At 40.7% G+C, this 18633-nt stretch overlaps 1 protein-coding gene across 1 annotated transcript; it reads left to right on the forward strand.

The window, feature by feature from the left end:
• Positions 1-14838: 14838 nt before the first annotated feature.
• Positions 14839-15519, forward strand: olig1 (oligodendrocyte transcription factor 1). Its single transcript, XM_020927004.2, has one exon. It carries the CDS (start codon positions 14839-14841, stop codon positions 15517-15519), a length of 681 nt encoding a protein of 226 aa, XP_020782663.2.
• Positions 15520-18633: the final 3114 nt, after the last annotated feature.

Consider the following 18633-nt stretch of genomic DNA (forward strand, 5'->3'; position numbering starts at 1 on the left):
GAGGCTGGTTTTGGGGTTGTGTTGCTCTGAGGGTCCTGGGTAGTTTGATAAATGAGCTCCGTGACAGACTTCAGACGGAGATAATGAGAGGAAACAGCTCATCACAAAAGGCTTCATCAAAACTAGACAACTCACAGAAAATCACTGAATATAATGTTGAAAGGCTGTAGACAAGTTTATCAAAAATGTAATTCAAAAATAAATATTGAGGGATTGTTGTCAGACATTTCAACCTGCAATTTAAGTTTTGGCTTATTTTTTTATATGTATTTTGTTTAAAGACGCTGTCCCTGCTTTTTTACTGTCTTAAAAATAAAGAAATAACAATGGATATTTTACAGTGACTTCATGCTGGGGGTGTTCTACATGTATCTCTATGGTGGAATGTCCTGCAGTTACCATGGTGATTAGGGTGCATCATTTGCCCCAGTGTCAGAAATTCAACTAGTACCCAGTTTTAAAATGTGACAATACGAAATATGTGCAATATTAACTCAACTGAATAAAATCTACTGGGTCCACCAAGACTCTTAAGTTCCATCCTAACAGTGTCCATCAGGCTCTGGCAGAAAAATCTGTTTTTCTCAGCTAACTTTAAAATAATTCATTTAGGGCCATGGTGTCAATGAAAGTAGAATATGAATGTTGCTTTTGCTATATGCACTTTTATATCTCTGTCTTCATAACTTTCTAAGATATGACAATTTTGTGAAGATTTTGGTTTTGGTTTTTCATAATTATCCAGTATCAACAATGACCAAAGATGAAATGAGACACATAAAGTTTTTGCTCTTTCTGTAGTGATCAGAGTGTGTGTAAAAAAGTGGAGTAAGAGAGTGTGACGTCACCCAGAGCGTCCCACTGGCAGGTACGGCTCAGGGTTTGGTAAACCCAAGTTTCCAGAAAGGATAAGGATGTTATTAAAGATAAACTGAGTTTCTAAAATTGGCCAAGTGCTTCTCACAACTTTCAGAGGCTGTGTTCTGTTTTCACTGTAAAGCTATTAACAATTAGCATGTTAACAGTGTGATTCCTGATTATCTGATAATATAACTCTTTATAATTTGATGCAGACTGCGCCCAGTGGACTTATTTTGTCCTCAGTTACCGTATTTTTTGGACTATAAGTGACGCTTTTTTTTCATGGTTTGGGTGGTCCTGCAACTTATACTCCAGCACAACTTATATATAAAAATGTTCACACTGACAGCCGTGAGAGGGTACTCTAGTCTTGTGTGTGTCAGTATCTATTACTCCTGTACCACTGTCACTTAGCATTCTAATGTGCATGCCTCCTGTAGAAAAAGCCGTTGTTCTGCTGCAAATAGTGAAATCTGCAGCCAAAAACAGTAATCGAGCAGCAAAAAGAAAGTTTGGAGTGAGAGAGAAACTTGTGAAGGACTGGAGGAAAGCGGGGATGGAGAACACAGCTTCACAACAACCGGGCGGGTGAACCATGAAACTTTCCCGGAAGTCACTGGATGAATCAACAAAGCCTGAACTTCAATGACAACTGAAAACCATCCTGTCGGGATTCAGAAAGGCCAGAATAATTCTAACTGGAACTGATGCTGAGTCTGACGACAGCTACACAGAAGAGGAAGCAGCGCTCTGTTTACCTCATGGATGTATGGTTTATCTCCGGAGGTCGTGTGTGACACTGAGGATGAATTGAATGGATTTAGTGATTTGGAGTGAGATGGAGAGTTTGTTAAACTTGTTCTGTTTCTGTTGTTTATGTTATAGTTTATCTGAAGAACTGTTCATATGTGACGTTAACAGTCTGTTGTTCTCTGTTCTATTGTTAATACTAGAACTTGACTTTCAAGATGAAATGTCGGTTCCTGGTCTCTGATTTTATAAAATAAATTTCCCCAAAAAGTGTGACTTATATATGTTTTTTTTCTTCTTCATTACTCATTTTTTGGCTGGTATGACTTATACTCCAGAGTCACTTATAGTCCAAAAAATATGGTACTTAAACAATATATCTGTATTGAGAATTATCTTCAAACACGTAAAATAAAATCAAGTACAAAAGGGCCCATTATGTCGTTATTTTCTGCTCTATGTTATAATGTTGTCATTACAAACATAGCTGGAGTCCTGTTTAGTTTCATTTTCAGTTTTTGAGTCCTTTTTGCGTAATATAGAATCTTTAAAGGAGACATTGTGCAAACTTGGCTTCTTAAAATCAAACCAAATAAAAGTGAACCAAAATAACATACACCACTCTCTCCTATCCAACTGCCTTTACGCAAACACATGAGAAGATCACAAGCTGTTAACAAGGTGGAACTGATGGATCGGAGGCGGGTCTTTGTGTTTCCCAGCATGCACTGTGGCGGCCGGCCCGGGTTTCGGGGCGATCGGAGCGGGACGGGGGGCGGGAGGGAGGGGGAGAGGGGCCAAAGGGTGTGAAGCTAAAAAGGAAGCACGGAGCCCGTTCAGTCACGGTTTGTTAAAAAGCAGATGGTGGACGCACACTTCCACCGCTAACAGTCCGCTAATGTCCTGCTAACATGTGCTAAGTGCTGCTAAATACTCAGACTGACACTCGTGACAGATTCAGAGAGTCATGACATCGGAACAAGGCACTATCCAAGTTGCAATATTAACACTGCAAATAAATACTGTATGCAATAAATAAAAATCTGCAGTCCTATCTATTTTAGCTTAAAGGGCTCATATTATGCTATTTATTTGCTGCATATTTAGGCTGAGTTCTTCTCTCAAACTAAACATACTTTGTGAAGTCATGTAGTAATACAGGAAGTGCTCCACAGTGTTTTAAACGCTCTACATCTTCACTAGAATCATTTGGATCATTTCATCCCTGAAATTGTCAATCTCTACTGAACTAAACATAAAAAGTAGCTGTAAAAGGAACAGTTCATAATTTTGGACATTTTCTAGTGAGCCAGAGTGCTGGAGACGTGTGGAGACACTTTTTAAAATCTTCCATCCAGTCCTTGTATTTGCAGAGGTGCTAGGCTAGTGCACATCAATGGCCATAGTTAGCCTGTCACTAAAAACAGTCTTACCCACTCCACAAAACACCTGAAGAAAATCTATTATTACGCCAGACTGTCGATGTGAATGTCTGTGTTGATAGAATAATTTTAGAAGTAAAACCAACGTCGCTTTGAAGGATTTATGTTTGAGCAGCAGCAGCAAGTTGTACTTCCTGATAGAAAGTTTGGCAGTGGTGGACTGATATATGAGAAAATAGTCCCTCAACATGCGACGATTCATGCGATGCAAGGTTAGTTTTTATTTCAATAGCTGCAACTTCTGTAGTCTGGTACTGGACTGAAATGATCCAAATGATTCTAGTGAAGCTGTATGGAGTTTAAAAACACAGTGGAGCACTTCCTGTATTACCACTTATAGACATAGCCAAGTGGAACAGAATTTTCAGTTAGAGAAGAATACAGAGAATACAGCTTAAATATACAGGATCTGTGTGTTAAAAAGGAACGAGGAAACAACAGTATACATTTTAAAACTACACAGCAAAAACTGGAGGGTTCAAATTTCAGAGTTTCAGAGCTGGAATTTAAGACAAAACATTTTATTTTAATTATTTGAAAGTTAAATGGGGGTTCGAGTTGGGGTTATTTGCCCCAATAAGTTTGAGTTGATATGGTTGAAGTTAATTCAACTTCCCCTAGTGTTCATTTCACTTCCACTAGTGTTCATTCAAATTCTACTAGTATTAATTCACACTTCCACTAGTGTTCATTCAGCTTCCCCTAATGTTAATCCAATATCCCCAAGTGTTAATTTGAATTACACTAGTGTTTATTCAACTTCATCTAGTGTTAATTCAACTTCCACGAATCTTAATTCAACTTCCACTAGCATTAGTTCAAATTCTACTAGTGTTAATTCATCTTCCCCTAATGTTAAATCAACTTCCCCTAGTGTTAATTCAACTTCCACTAGTGTTTATTCAGCTTCCCCTAATATTAATCCAATATCCCCTAGTGTTAATTCAACTTCCATGAATCTTAATTCAACTTCTACTAGTGTTAATTCATCTTACCCTAGTGTTAATTCAATTTATACTCTAGTATTAATCCAACTTTTATTTATTTATTTATTTTACAGCCTTCCATTAATTTACACTTTACAAAGTGTAGTTACTACTCCCCAAAATGTTAAATTAGCTAAAAAAAAAAAGTGTAAAGGTAAAAGTGTAAAAAGTGTAAAAATAAAACCCCTCTGCGTGTTCTTTAGCTAAACCAGGATAACCCTACAAAGTGTGCATTTACTCTCAAAAACGTTACTATAACTCTTGATTTCGGGGTTAAACAGGAATTTTGGTTCAGTGTTACCTAATTAACACTTCCAAAAGTGTTAAATTAACTCTAGAACAAATTGGACTCATATAAACCCTGTGAAAATGTTCAAATTGATTCTGTGAGAGTCACTTTTAACACTCCACTTTTTGCTCTGACAGGCCCTTAAACACTGATTGACTTCACGGTAATTAGTCTCCATGTCCCTCCTTCCCTCCCTCTCCTCCCCCCGTTGTGCTCCGATCGCCCCGGACCCCGCGGCTCTCCCAGGCCAGCCGCCCCGAAGCATGCTGGGAAACACAAAGACCCACCTCGGGGCCATCAGTTCCGCCTTATTAACAGCTTGTGATCTTCTCATGTGTTTGGCCGAGCAGAGGAGGGAGAGCTTTTGAGGAAGTGCACCTGTTTGTGCAGAGGAGGCACCGCGCCGACAGACGACCAGTCACCAGCAACTGTTCACTTCACATTACACACAGAGACAGAACAGAGAGAGAGAACGGAGGAGGAAGAGAGAGAGAAGGATGAGAGAAGGGAAGGATGAGAGAGAGAAGGAGCAGAGCAGGGATAGGGGATCAAGTAAAGGAGAAGATGGGCAAGAGATAGAGAGGGTGAGAGACAAATGGAGGGGGAAGAGACGAAAGCGGGAATAGAAGATGAGAGGTGAGAGAGAGGGAGAAGAGAGAGGAGAGATAGGGGATCCGGTAAAGGAGAGGATAGGTGAGGTGAGAGGGGGATGGAGGGAAAGGGGGTAGAGACAGAAGAGGGGAAAATGAGAGGTGAGAGAGAGAGAGGAGGGCAGAGAAGAAGAGAGAAGAGAGATAGGGGATCAGGTAAAGGAGAGGATGGTCAAGAGACAGAGGGTAAGAGATGGATGGAGGGGGAAGAGGGAGAGTGGGGGTAGAAATTGGAGGGGAAGATGAGAGGAGAGAGAGAGAGAGGAGGGCAGGAAAGGAGAAGAAGAGAGGAGAGATAGAGGATCGGGTAAAGGAGAGGATAGGCAAGAGATAGAGAGGGTGAGAGACTGGTGAAGGGGGAAGAGAGAGCGGGGATAGAAACAGGGGAGGGGAAGATGAGAGGTGAGAGAGAGAGAGAAAGAGAGAGAGCGGAGGGGTAGAAGAGAGAGAGAAGAGAAATAGGGGATTGGGTAAAAGAGAAGATGGGCAAGAGACAGGGACGGTGAGCGACGGATGAAGGGGGAAGAGAGAGAGCGAGGGGGATGGAAACGGGAGGGGAGGATAAGAGGTGAGAGAGAGAGAGAGAGAGAGGAGAGCAGGGAGGGAGAAGAGAGATAGGAGACAGGGTAAAGGAGAGGATGGGCAAAAGATAGAGAGAGAGAGAGATGGAGGATAGAAACAGGGGAGGACAAGATGAGAGGCGAGAGAGAGAGAGAGAGAAGAGAAAGAGGAGGGCAGGGAGGGAGAAGGAGACAGAAGAGAGATAGCGGATCGGGTGAGAATGGGTAAGAGATGGAGAGAGAGAGATGGATGGAGGGAGGAGAGAGGGGGATAGAGACAGGGGAGGGGAGGATGAGAGGTGAAAAGAGAGAGAGAGAGAAGGTCAGAGGGGGAGAAGAGAGAGAAGAGATAGGGGATCGGGTAAAGGAGAGGATAGGCAAGAGATAGAGAGTGTGAAAGATGGATGGAAGGAGGAGAAAGAACTAGAGGATGATGGAAAGAGAGAGAAGAGAGTAAGAGATGGAGGGAGGAGAGAAATCGCGAGAGGACAGAGAAAGAGAGGGAGACGGACAGCGAGAGAAGATGGAGTGAGAGATGGAGGGGTGGGATGAGAGAAGGAGAGAGGAGAGGAGCGAGAGGGAGGGAGAGGATGGGGGAAGAGAGAGATAGGGAGGATAGAGAAAGGGAACGAGAGAGAGGGAGAGAAAGAAAAAGGAGTGGGGGTGTAGAGAGACATGGAGACAACAGAGAGAAGATGGAGTGAGAGATGGAGAAGAGAGAGAGGGGGAGAGGAAATGAGAGGAGGATGAGAGATAGGAGAGATTGAGTGAGACGATGGGCAAGAGATAGAGAGGGTGAGAGACGAATGGAAGGAGGAGAGAGACAGAGAGAGGATAGAGAAAGACGGGGAGAGAAAGAAGAAAAGGGGGAGTAAGGAGAGGTGTCGACTGAAAGAGAGAGAGAGAAAGGGAGCCAAAGTGAGGGAGAGAAAGTGAGAGCAGGATGACTGGGAGTTGTGGATGAGAGGGGAAAGAGAGTGAGGGAGAGGAGAGAGAAAGAGGGCAGGTGAAGATAGAGGGAGAGAGAAAGAAGAAAGAGCGGAGTGGAGAGACACGGACACAGGAAAGAGAAGAGGGAGCGAGAGATGGAAAGCGAGAGGAGAATGGAAGGGAGAGAGAGAGGACAGAGAAAGGGAGTGAGTGAGAGAAAGTGAGAGGAGGATGAGGGGGCAGAGATGGGGGGAGTAAAGAGGGAGAGAGAGGGAGGAGTGGGGCAGGGAGCAGGTGCACCTCTTTAGAGCTGTCATTGGATTGTATTGGGTTTGTATTGGAGACTGGTCTTTAGCGCAGAATGAACCGTTTTAGCCCTTTGGTTTTGTTTTCAATGGGTTCTGTGCACACTCATGCTGGTCTTAAAATGCTCCACGTGCTAAATCACTCCCCCTTCAGAGCCCTATCGCAACACAATCAACGTGCGTTCCAGTATTGTCACTCCTGCACATCGCATCAGGTTTGTCAAGTTGCGTTGTATTGGTTTGTGTCATGTTTTTGTAGATTTATGGAGCAGGGTTCCCACAGCCTGATTCATCACCCGGTTTCACTTCGTAGAAACCGTCTGACCTTGCAGTGTTAGAATTTGTTCGCTCAACGGTAGGCGGGTACTTCTTTACATTTAACCAATAGCTGCAACTAAGATTAACACTAAAATAAAAATAAAAAAATAAAACAAATTTATTTTAGAGATGTGTTCTAATACCCCTCAGTAAAAATCAAGTAACATTAAAAGAATTGTATGTAGTTATTTTATTCTCTTGAGGTCCATTTTACCATTTTCTTTGTATTGAAATAGAGGGGTACACTGACAAAAATAGGAGCTGAGGCCCCCACCAAAGACAGTAAAACAAACATTTTCATGGAAAAGGAAGCCTAACAAGGTAACCAAGAGATGAGAAACAAATTTGATGATAGATAATTGCTTTAAGTGTATTTTACAGCTGATTTAGATGACGGGTCAAAACCGAACCGTTAACATAAGAGATGGTGATGGAAAGTTAACACAGGAGGAAGGTTAAGCTTTTCCCAAATCCTCTATGGACAATAACGTCTTTCCCTTGATAAAATTCACCAAACATTCTCTTTGTTCCGGCTTTAAATCCTCGATCTCGGGAATCGTTGCCAACACAGAATGTATGGCTCTTCTCTGATTGGCTGGTGCCTGAACTCGCACTTCTAGGGTTTTTGTGAACTGTCTGGTGTATTTCTGATGTAGTCGCTGGAGAGAAATGAAATTGAGCAGAGGCACTAGGTGGCACCAGCCTGGCTAGGGTTCTCACTTTTTCACTGACAAAAATTCACAACTTTGACTCTTTCATGACCTAAAGTGAATTTCCATGACTTTACGGCACCTACATGTGCAGAATTGATCAGACTTTTAGGGCTAAATATGAAACGTTAACCCTTTCCACTCACCCTCTGGTTTGGTATTATAGTTTTTTAACATTCAAAATCCTGTCAGTGCATTTATTGTCATCTCTTTTAAACAAAAGGCGCATACGTTCAGAAATGATCATAACAGCCTCATGAGAACTTAACAGAACGCTATAGTTACATGAAAGAAATACTAAAATTCCATGTCTTTTCCAAAACTTTCATTGAATTTACAAAACTCTAATGACATTTTCAATTTCCATGACTTTTCCAGGATTTCCATGACTGTGGGAACCCTGATGGGGAACTGTCATGCGGGAGTGTGGGTGACGTAGGCTTGTGGGCGGAGCATTGGACAGAATCGTATCACTAACTGTAAGGAGGGTTTGAATAGCCCAGGAGAGATCACTAAATCACTCAAATATGAATGACATGGTGGAAAGACAAAAGTGTAAATGAAACAAAACACAAACTCCAGGTCTGTTTGTGACGAGGAAACATTATAACAGATCAGACAACAGTGTAATATGGACTCTTTTAGTAGTTTTTATTTAGAAATGATGTAAAAAACAGTCAGTAAACGTCGCTGCTTTGATAGTGGTGATCCAGCCGCAGACAGGAGCCTCTCTCACAGTGTTCATAGTGTCAGTTTGCCTGTGTCACTGATGCTGCACGTTTTTGTTGGTTGGGGCGGGGGGGGGTCTTCCTGCTGTTCACACCCGGACACGGTGCACACAGGCCGGGCTTTGAGCTCCAGGTGCAGCCCCTCTCCGGGACAGGCCTCTCCAGATGGACAGTGGACCATCGGCCATAAAGACACCACTCTTCGGCCCTGTTCCCCCTGCTCCAGCCCTGCCCCAGCCTGGCTCCTTTCACAGCCCAGGCCGGATGCTCTGGAGTGGGGGAGGGATCGCAGGACACCCCCTTCTTTCACCCGACTTCTGGATGTGACGGGAGACGTGCAGGTGTCAGTAGTTTGTGTAAGGAAACCGGATCTACAGCCAGTCAAACCAGGGCGAGGGTGTTTGTGTTCATCACCTCTGACTGTTCTGTGGACATTTACATTACACTGAACTCGCAAAACATCCCCATTCATACACACTTCTGTTCTGCAGGTGTGAGGGGTTAAACAGAACAGATTGTGTTTCTTATTCAGTGCTAATAAAAACATTTGCTTTAGAATGAGAATTAATGTGTTGATACCCTTGAATTTAAAGGCGCCTCGGTCTAAAGGTGCATTTGGAAAACATTTCAAGATCCAAGATTTAAAGGGACAGTCCAGAATTTTGGACATAGGACCTCATTTTCTACTGAGCCAGAGTGTTGGAGACAAATATTCCATCCAGTCCTTGTATTTGCAGAGGTGACTGGTGCTAGGCTGGTGCTAGGCTAGTGCATGTCAATGGCCATAGTTATCGTGTCACTAAAAACAGTCTTACCCACTCCACAAAACACCCGAAGAAAATCTATTACTACTCCAGACTATTGATGTGAATGTCTGTGTTGATAGAATAATGTTTGAAAGAAAACTAACCTTGCATCACATGAATTGTTGCTTGTTGAGGGACTATTTTCTCAAATATCAGTCCGCGGCTGCCGAGCTTTCTATCAGGAAGTACAACTCGCTGCTGCTGCTCACACATAAATCCTTCAAATGCAAGGTTGGTTTTACCTCTAAAATTATTCTACTGACATAGACATTCACATGGACAGTCTGGTGTAATAACAGATTTGCTTTGGGTGTTTTGTGGAGTGGGTAAGACTGTTTTTAGTGGGAGGATAACTATGGCCATTGACATGCACTAGCCTAGCACCAGCGGCGTCTGCAAATACAAGGACTGAAAGGATTATTTTAAAAAGTGTCTCCACACGTCTCCAACACTCTGGCTCACTAGGAAATGAGGCCCTATGTCCAAAATTCACTACTGTCCCTTTAAGTTGCCCAAAGAATTTCCTCAGCAAAACAGCAGTGCAGAGACAGAGTGAAGAGTTTAGTCAATCACAAGAAGCTCAGAGTAGAGCTACTGCTCCACAGAACAAGATGCCTCCTGTATCCTCAATGGACATGACTCAGTGGGTATAGCATCATCTGTCTGACAGGGGAAATGGAAGTCTCTTTATTTATACATTTTCACAGTTTAGAGTTGGCAGTTCAAATAAACAAACTACCTAATGACACTTGCAGGGCCAAATTGAAACTTAAACTTCACAATATAAAAAGCAAAGCTCCACTGGAGAGATTTGGACAGATGCAAAATCTGGGGTCACCACATTTTTTTCTCTGGGAGCCACATTATCGCTCCTGACTGAAATGGGGGCCAGAGTCGGGTCGACTGTATAACAGAATTGTATGACCCTGACGGCGCAGAATATATTCTTTTAAAACCACCATATTTTCTTTACATATCAGACAAACTGCACGGTTTAATCAGTCATCAGTCATCCACTGTTCTTTGAAAATTCTGTACCCTCTATCAACTTTTTGTACTTAGCTGCACTACAGAACTCTGCACTGTTTGATCTCAAGCTCTTCAGGTGATGAAAATTCTGCGGCAAATGTAAATATGTCATATAATTAAATAGAAATAGAAATACTTCATGTAAATATAATTTTTTTATTGCAAAAATCAACAAAATACAAGATGCAGACGTGTTATTATTTGCCAAAAAGTAATTTAATAAAATGGTCATTACAACTTTTGACCGTCTAGTGTATTCCGATTCCTGACCTTGTCGCTGGAGAGAAATGAAACTGAGCGGAGGCACTAGGTTTTGCCAGCCTCGCTAGTCCTGCACTGAAGACTTGAATGCTCAGAAAATTCCTGTTTTCACTGACCCCTTGTCTCTACCAACAGTTCTGTACTTCATGTGATTTCTCAGAAAACTTGTCTCTGCATTATACATGTACAATAGGTCCCAACAATGCCACATGCCACTTTTCATAGTAAAAACACAAAGCAAAACCAGCCAGTGGGATATGCAGCTAAACAACGGAGGTGCCGACAACATCGCAGCTCTTTACTGTAATGATGTTTATGACAAAGTCAGCGCCCACTGGGATCCACAGTTTTCAGTGGACTCATTCCTTTTTCGATTTGTTTTAGATGAATATTTAAAATGTCCAACATAATGATCCATACAGCAGACACAGGCGCATTAGGTCTTTAAAATGTGTCTTAAGTAGGGATGTAACGATATCTAAATCTCTCGGTATGATCACAATATGCATCTCACTGTATGTTTTTTTTTTTTTTGAAAAGGCTTATGTAATTGTAGATAGGGCACTTTTTTTACTTTTAAAATACCTTGACAAGATTTTGGTGTGAATTATTTCCATCATAATCCCAAGAAGTCAAGTAAAAAGCATATTTCTTCATGTTGTCTGCACTGAAATGAATCATGGGATATGTAGTTTCCGATGTTCATAAGCTGTTGCTACTATAAAACAATGTATTTAAACAAAGGAACTTGAGATTTAATATATTGTGACAGCCCACGATATTATTCTGAGACTTTTGATGATAAGATATCATGATATTTTGGTTATTGTTACATCCTTAGTCTTAATATCTGAAAAAGTTTGTCTTCTCCAAGGCTTTTTTTTTTTTTTTTTTTTTAGCAAAGTCCAAACTATACTATGGTTTGTGGTTTGACTAACACGTAAGACAGCCACATCCTTTAAAGTGCGATGAGACTACTATGATGACCTGACCCTAACCTCTGCACCATCAATGCCCCTCTCATTCATTCACTCTGTTTCTCTGCAGGTGCCTGGTCCGTCTGCCTTCCTCCCCATTCACACCAAACCCACCCGGACACCCTCCTCTACCTCGTCCACGCACCCCGAAACAAGGTGCTTTCTGTGGGCTCAAGTGCCATCCTTCCTGCCTCCCTACCTCCACAATGCCCTCTCAATGGGGAGGTCTGAGGTTGGCAGTGCCCCAGCAGCTTCACCTGTGGCTGGGGGCTTGAATGGGCGCGTTGTGGTGCCAGGCTGGAGCTGTGCCCGTGACTCGTGGGCGATAAATGAACAGCCACCTCGAATCCAGCCATTTACACAGCAGGTTCTATTCAGGGGCTGCCAAAACTGTTTTCTGACACGATTAACGCCGAAGCTAATGCGGCTAATACCTGATGGGAACACAAAAGGAGCGGGAGTTAAAAGCTTCACGGCTGTTTAATGGTTGTTGTTGTTGAAAATGGAATTAAATTGTCGAAGCCTTGTAAATAGATGTTAGTTAAATGTTGCCATGGTAAAAATTGCATGAATGTGAAGCTGAAAAAAAAATGCTTACTGAAGAAATGTTGGCAAAAAATTCATTGTTTTAATTATGTGAGTAATTATGAACTATTTTCAATTCCAAATTAAAATGTGAAGACTCAATTATGATTTCAACCAATTTTGCTCCTGAACTGAAAACTTTGCAAAGCTTTTGACAACCATGATTTTAAAAATGTAGGGTAGATAGCTTTGTAGTAGTAGTTTAAGTATTAAAAATGTGTTTTAATGGATGAAAAATACAAAATAATATATATTGTTTTGATGACTGATGAAATCTTTAATAGACTTTATGGATAATACTTAAAGATGCACTGCTGAGGAAACATTATAATATAGATCAGAAAATAGTGTGATATGGGTCCTTAAAACATAAACTGTTATTAGATTAGATTAAAGCTGCACTATGTAACTTTCCTGGTGGGGATTTGCTACCTGTTTGTCTGTGGAAATGTTGTTGCTTTACCTGATCCACTGTGTTTTAGGCTACATTTACACATAGTCGAGTATATTGAGAAACAAATATTTCCCTCTCTGTTTTCCAAAATAACATCGTGAACATAGCGTCATTTTCAAAAAAGTTTTCTTTACATCAACCTGCATAAATACACCATAGATGGTGGCACCTGGATTAGATTCAAACCTGTAGCGTTTATTTCATTACAGTTGTAAGTATTACTCAAAAATACCTTGAAATACGTGCATCACTGAGCGGGCTCGCCTCCCCACAGATCTGTTAAAGAAGTGACAGAATCACTGACCTCTGAGCCTCATTCGTCTCTGGTCATGGATATGATACATCATCTGTGTGTGCAAATGTAAACACATGAAAATTGTTTCACCAGAAGAAATGCAACTGCTGCTCTGAATGCTCCATCATCATCATCAGAGCAAAAGGTAAACACTGGTCACACTTTCAGCGCATTAGCTGCCCCTAGAACTCCATTTATCTCACTTTACATGCAAACGCACAACTGTAGTTTTCCAGAATTTTCATTCTAGCCGGTTTTCCGAGGCGAATTTGTCATTTGTATGTGAAAGATGGGTTAAACTCCACATCTTCACTAGAATCATGTGGTCTGTCTGTATTTGTGTTTTGATATGTGTGTTTGTGTGTGTGTATGTTTTGTAATGTAAGTTTTGTATTCTGTCTATTGTATTGTATTGTATTGTATTGTATTTATGTGTTAGTAATGTTTTGTGTTTTTGATTCAGATTCAGAAAACTTTATTGATCCCATAGAGCAATTCATTAGCAGCATCTCAGAGCAGTTCTCACTTTTTACTTCTCACACACAAACACAAACACACAGTGTGTCAGTCCATTACAGTCCACCAGTGGAACTCAGTAATAATCTACAAATTACAGTGCACAACATTCAGAAAACTGTACCTTTAGAATTTAGCAATTTAATAGCAAAGGGCACAAAAGAATTTGAGAACATCTTAAGGGGGTGTAGCATTTCAATAAAATAAAATAAATAAACATGGATCATTTCAGCCCAAGAATTTCCAATCTCTTCTGAACTAATGTTAAAAGGCAGATGGCTGTGAACAAGGTGGAACAGAGCATTTTGAGCTTTGGAGATGTAGACTAAATATGCAGCGTTACTCAAACATGTGGGAATGAAACAAAACACAAGTCCAGGTCTGTTTTGGACGAGGTAACAACTTTTTAACATGGCTTAGAGCTCACAAGAGTGCATTTTGCGTAATATACTAGGACCTTTAACTGTTGTGTGTAGCTGATGGGAGGAGCTGAGATGTTGGAGCCACTTCAGGAGACGCTTTGAGTCAGATTTCACTTTTCTGAGCCTTGACATGAGATAAAACCAGGAGTCACCAGCTCAGGCTCTCTCTCTCTGAACTCATCTGAATGGATATTATTGACAGAGGAAAATATGAACCATTTTTGCAAATATTTATGAGAAATTTCTTGGATTCTTGTTTACATTTTCTTTTAACATTTTTTCAATTCACCTTTTTGCATTTTTGGTTTTCCTTTTGCAAAACGTTTCCGAAATGTTTCATAGTTCCACATGGACTTTCAAAGGACTTCAGCATTCTCTTCATACTGGCTTTTTGGCATAGAGGTAAATGATGTATAGATGAAATCACATTTTTGCAAAACTTTGCTTTTAAAATGTAAAAAACTCACATGGGAAAAACTTGAAAATGCAGAAAATTCCATGACAAACTGTGATTCATTTTTGAGTCTTGATAAGGAAGATTTTTGTATTGAAGACTTTAATTTTTTCATCTTTTCAGAAACATTTTTTATTCATTTGATAGTTCTACTTTGAAATTTCAACCTTATCTTCACATAGAATTTTTGTAAATGGAAATATCAAGTAATAAATTTGATGATTTGAAGTAAATTTGGAAGGATTTTTATGTTTGAAGCCTCTCCTTTTTCAACTTGTCAGAAAATTTTTTGATTCACTGGACAATCCTTCAGTGAATTTCACTGAATGTACGACTTTTGCAATTGATCTCAGATTTTAAAATGTAAACAACTCAAATGGGAAAACTCTGAATTGAAAATTTTGAGTAAATTTGTTGTCTTAAGCATACATTATTAATATATTTGAACGTTTTCAATCAAATTCCAATCCCCTCCTCTCATATAGACGACCTCTACGTCACTTTTGGACCATGAACCCCCACCCGGGCCACCCTCTCCCCCCTCGAGACTTACCCAGCATGCCTCACTGCCCCCCCGGCTTCTCCCTGGACCCCCGCCTGCACCACCCGCCCATGGTCGGACTCCACCGCCCCCCGAAACCCCACAGGGACCTCAACCCTCAGGAGCAACTCGAGCTGCGACGCAAAATCAACAGCCGCGAGCGAAAACGAATGCAGGACCTGAACGTTGCCATGGACGCTTTACGAGAGGTCATGGTACCCTACGCGACGAACCCAACTTCTCAAACGCCCGGGAGAAGATTGTCCAAAATTTCGACTTTAGTTCTGGCGAGAAATTACATCTTGCTTTTGGGATCTTCATTACAAGAGATGCGGCGTTTGTTAGGAGAGGTTAGTACCGTTGGCGTGACTTCGGCTCCCATACCCAGGTTGTTGCTGACAGGTGGCTGCTGGCCCGTGGTGTCCAATCCGGCGCAAATTCTGCTAACTCAAGAGGCTTTCATCGCGCAGTCGTCCAGCATCGCTTCGTCCAATGGGAAATGTCCAGTGGTGGCGCCCCCATCTGGTCAGGTAGAGGCCATGGTTGTCCCGGGACAGTGGGGGAGCTCAGGGGGGAGCCTTTGTCCCTGCGGCGTGTGCAGACTGCCCAGGTTTAGTCACGCAACGTCGCCAACGAGATTTCCAAAGTAGAGACTGATTATGACCAGTTTTCAATTCCAAATCAAAATGTCAACACAAAAAACGAAAATAAGACGATGATTTCAACCAATTTCGTTCCAGAACTGTTAACTTTGCAAAGCTTTTGACAACCACACTTTTAAAAATGTATAGTTTCGCCAAAAGAAATGTACTTTATTGGATGAAAAAAAACACAAAAATATGAAATACTGTTTTGATGACTGGCTGATGATGAACTCTTTAATAGACTCAATATGGATAATACTTAAAGATGCACTATGTAACTTTCATGGTGAGGGTCAACCACCTGCTTGTCTTTATGGAGATGTTATTACTTTGCCTGAAATGTTCCACCATATCATTCAAGAGGCTTTCATATCGCAGTCGTCCAAGGAGATTTCCAAAGTGGAGACTGAAATGTTTCCTTTATCGTTTTTTGAATATTCTGATGTTCAAATGGAGACAAGAGAAGAGAATTCCTTTTTGGTTATTGTAAGAATCTAAAAGGAAATGTAAAACTGTTCAAAATATGTGCATTATCCCAGTATTGTCAAATGAACAGTACTCAGTTAAATACTTTAAGAATGTTGGCTGTTGTGATGTCATCTGAAAGCAATATGAAAACATCTATGAACACTTTTTGCTACTTTTGTTTAGAATTTATACATTTTTTTACTCATTTTTGACACAATTTTAACACGGTATTATGATTCTATTGTTTGTTTGTTTTTTAATTATTATTACTAACCCATTGTATATTTTTTTAATTCTTTGTATGCATTTTTGTTCAAATATTACAGGGTTAATTTACAACATTAAGACCATAGAAAAAAACTGTAATATAAAATGGCGCTAAGTTTAGATGAAATACTGAGATGACATTTATACTTTTATATTTTGTGATTAATACATTTGAATAAACTTTTTTTCTTTGAGTATATATTGTACTGTCTTTGTCCAAATTTACAGTTTCTGTGCATGGACATAATGTTTTATATGAATTCATTCCCATTGTTCCAGACTGAAAATGTATACTGTATACACGACTTATACTCCGCTCCGGAGTATAAGTCGTACCAGCCAAAAAAGGAAACGAAGAAGAAAAAACATATATAAGTTGCATCGGACTATAAGTCACACTTTTTGGGGGAAATTTATTTTATAAAATCAGAGACCAGGAACCAACATTTCATCTTGAATGTCAAGTTATAATAATAACAATAGAACAGAGAACAACAGGTTGTTAATGTAACATTACCAAACTCTCCATCTCATTCTAAATCACTAAATCCATTCAATTCTTCATCCTTGGTGTCACTTCACTCTGCGACCTCCAGAGGTAAACGGAGCACCGCTTCCTCTTCTGTGTAGTGTGGGCTTCTACCCTGTGTTTTTAAAGTTTCATTCATATGTTAATTCACCCTGTAATCCCTGTGTACATGCTTTGTATGTTTTTGGACTTTGGAGTGTCAGTGGGGTTGGGATATGATGTCATATGGACGGTGAATGTATATGGGACAGATAAGGGGTGTGTCTCCAACCTTTAGCAGATGCCAGTTATGGGACACGTGTTGGGACAAAACTGCTGTGTATGTTTCCATGAAGATGTTAACTCAACAGTTATGCTGGTATAAAAGGCATCCAGTTTTTCTGTGCATCAGTGGGGGAACGTTGACCGCGTTGTCGAGGGACGACCGACGCACAGAGACGCCGCGTAGGCAAAATCATGCTGAATCAACTTGAATCTTGAGACCTGTATTTGCCTGAACCAATAAAGAGACATGTCTGAGAACTGTTCTAACTCTCAAAGCCTCTTTCTTAAGATCCTCTGTTCAGGCTGCCTCCAGGAGAAGCTGACAGTAGCTGTCATCAGACTCAGCCTCAGTTCCAGTTAGAATTATTCTGGCCTTTCTGAATCTCAACAGGATGGTTTCGGTGTCACTGAAATGTGAATGACCTCGCAAAAACATCAGATTTCACAAAAAAATCTGAATTGAGCCCTGCAGTCTGAACATAGCCTTAGTAATACTGGTGAGTAATGTCTTTTTTTATTATTATTTATTTTATTTTATTTTATTTTACAAGTAGCATTACATTTACATAGATCACACACTTGCTTCTATATCGCTACATCATTCTTTGTAGAAATGAACAAAAAGATGTTTACACCTGTTAGAAATACAAATGAAATGTTGATTTTAAATAAATACTTCAATTTTAGTCATGTATTTGGATTCAAAGCGAGAGCCAGATAAACTCAACTCTACTCAAAGCTCAACTTACACGATCACCTTTAATATCTCTGCATATTCTCACCACAGCCCGGTCAATCTCCCGGTAGCTCTTGTTGCTAATCCACAGGTGTAAATGTCCTTCCGACACTTCTTGAGCTCTCCAACCACAAAACCCTGAAAAGACATCTTCGGCCCCCCCACACCTCCTCAGTCTTCACCCCTTTAGTCCCATTCAAAGTGGAAACAAGCAAAAGATCAAAACCGCGCTGCAATTACCGCCCAAAGAAAGAGGCCGTATTTTGATCATTCACCCCTCTCTATTCTCCGTGGGTCTGTGGAGATGTGGGCGCCTGGTCACTCGCAATCACAATATGTTCAAACAGCCAGAAAATGTGTCGCCAATGTGCAGTGAATGACATACACTGCAAAACCCGTTAGGACGTGTAACTCATTTAAATGAAGTTAGTTAGAAGTAAGTTTTTTAAGTAAGTTATTTTGACTAGTTTATATCGAGTTACCTGACCTTAGTGTATGTACAAGTTGACCCGAAACTCCACACAGAAAAGAACCCAGGAACCCTTGTTGCCACTTTGCCACCGTGCCGTCCAAAGTTAAAGTAAGTTTTCTGAGTGGATTCAATGTGTTTTTCTGTTTAAAAATGAATTACATATTAGAAAATGTTATCTTATCTTAAATGTGCATCCAATGTTAATGAGCGACACTGCAAAAATTCAAGTACCGTAATTTCCGGACTATCGAGTGCACCTAAATAAAAGCCACATCAACTAAATTTTAAAAGAGAAATTTGTACATATATAGGCCGCACCTGTCTATAAGCAGCAGGTGTCCACGTCGTCAAGAATGTTTTCAGGTTCGGGTCGTCTGCTTTTAT

Source organism: Boleophthalmus pectinirostris, unplaced genomic scaffold (genome assembly GCF_026225935.1).
Source record: "Boleophthalmus pectinirostris isolate CB_2022bp ecotype Guang Dong unplaced genomic scaffold, ASM2622593v1 HiC_scaffold_1, whole genome shotgun sequence".
Lineage (NCBI taxonomy): Eukaryota > Metazoa > Chordata > Actinopteri > Gobiiformes > Gobiidae > Boleophthalmus > Boleophthalmus pectinirostris.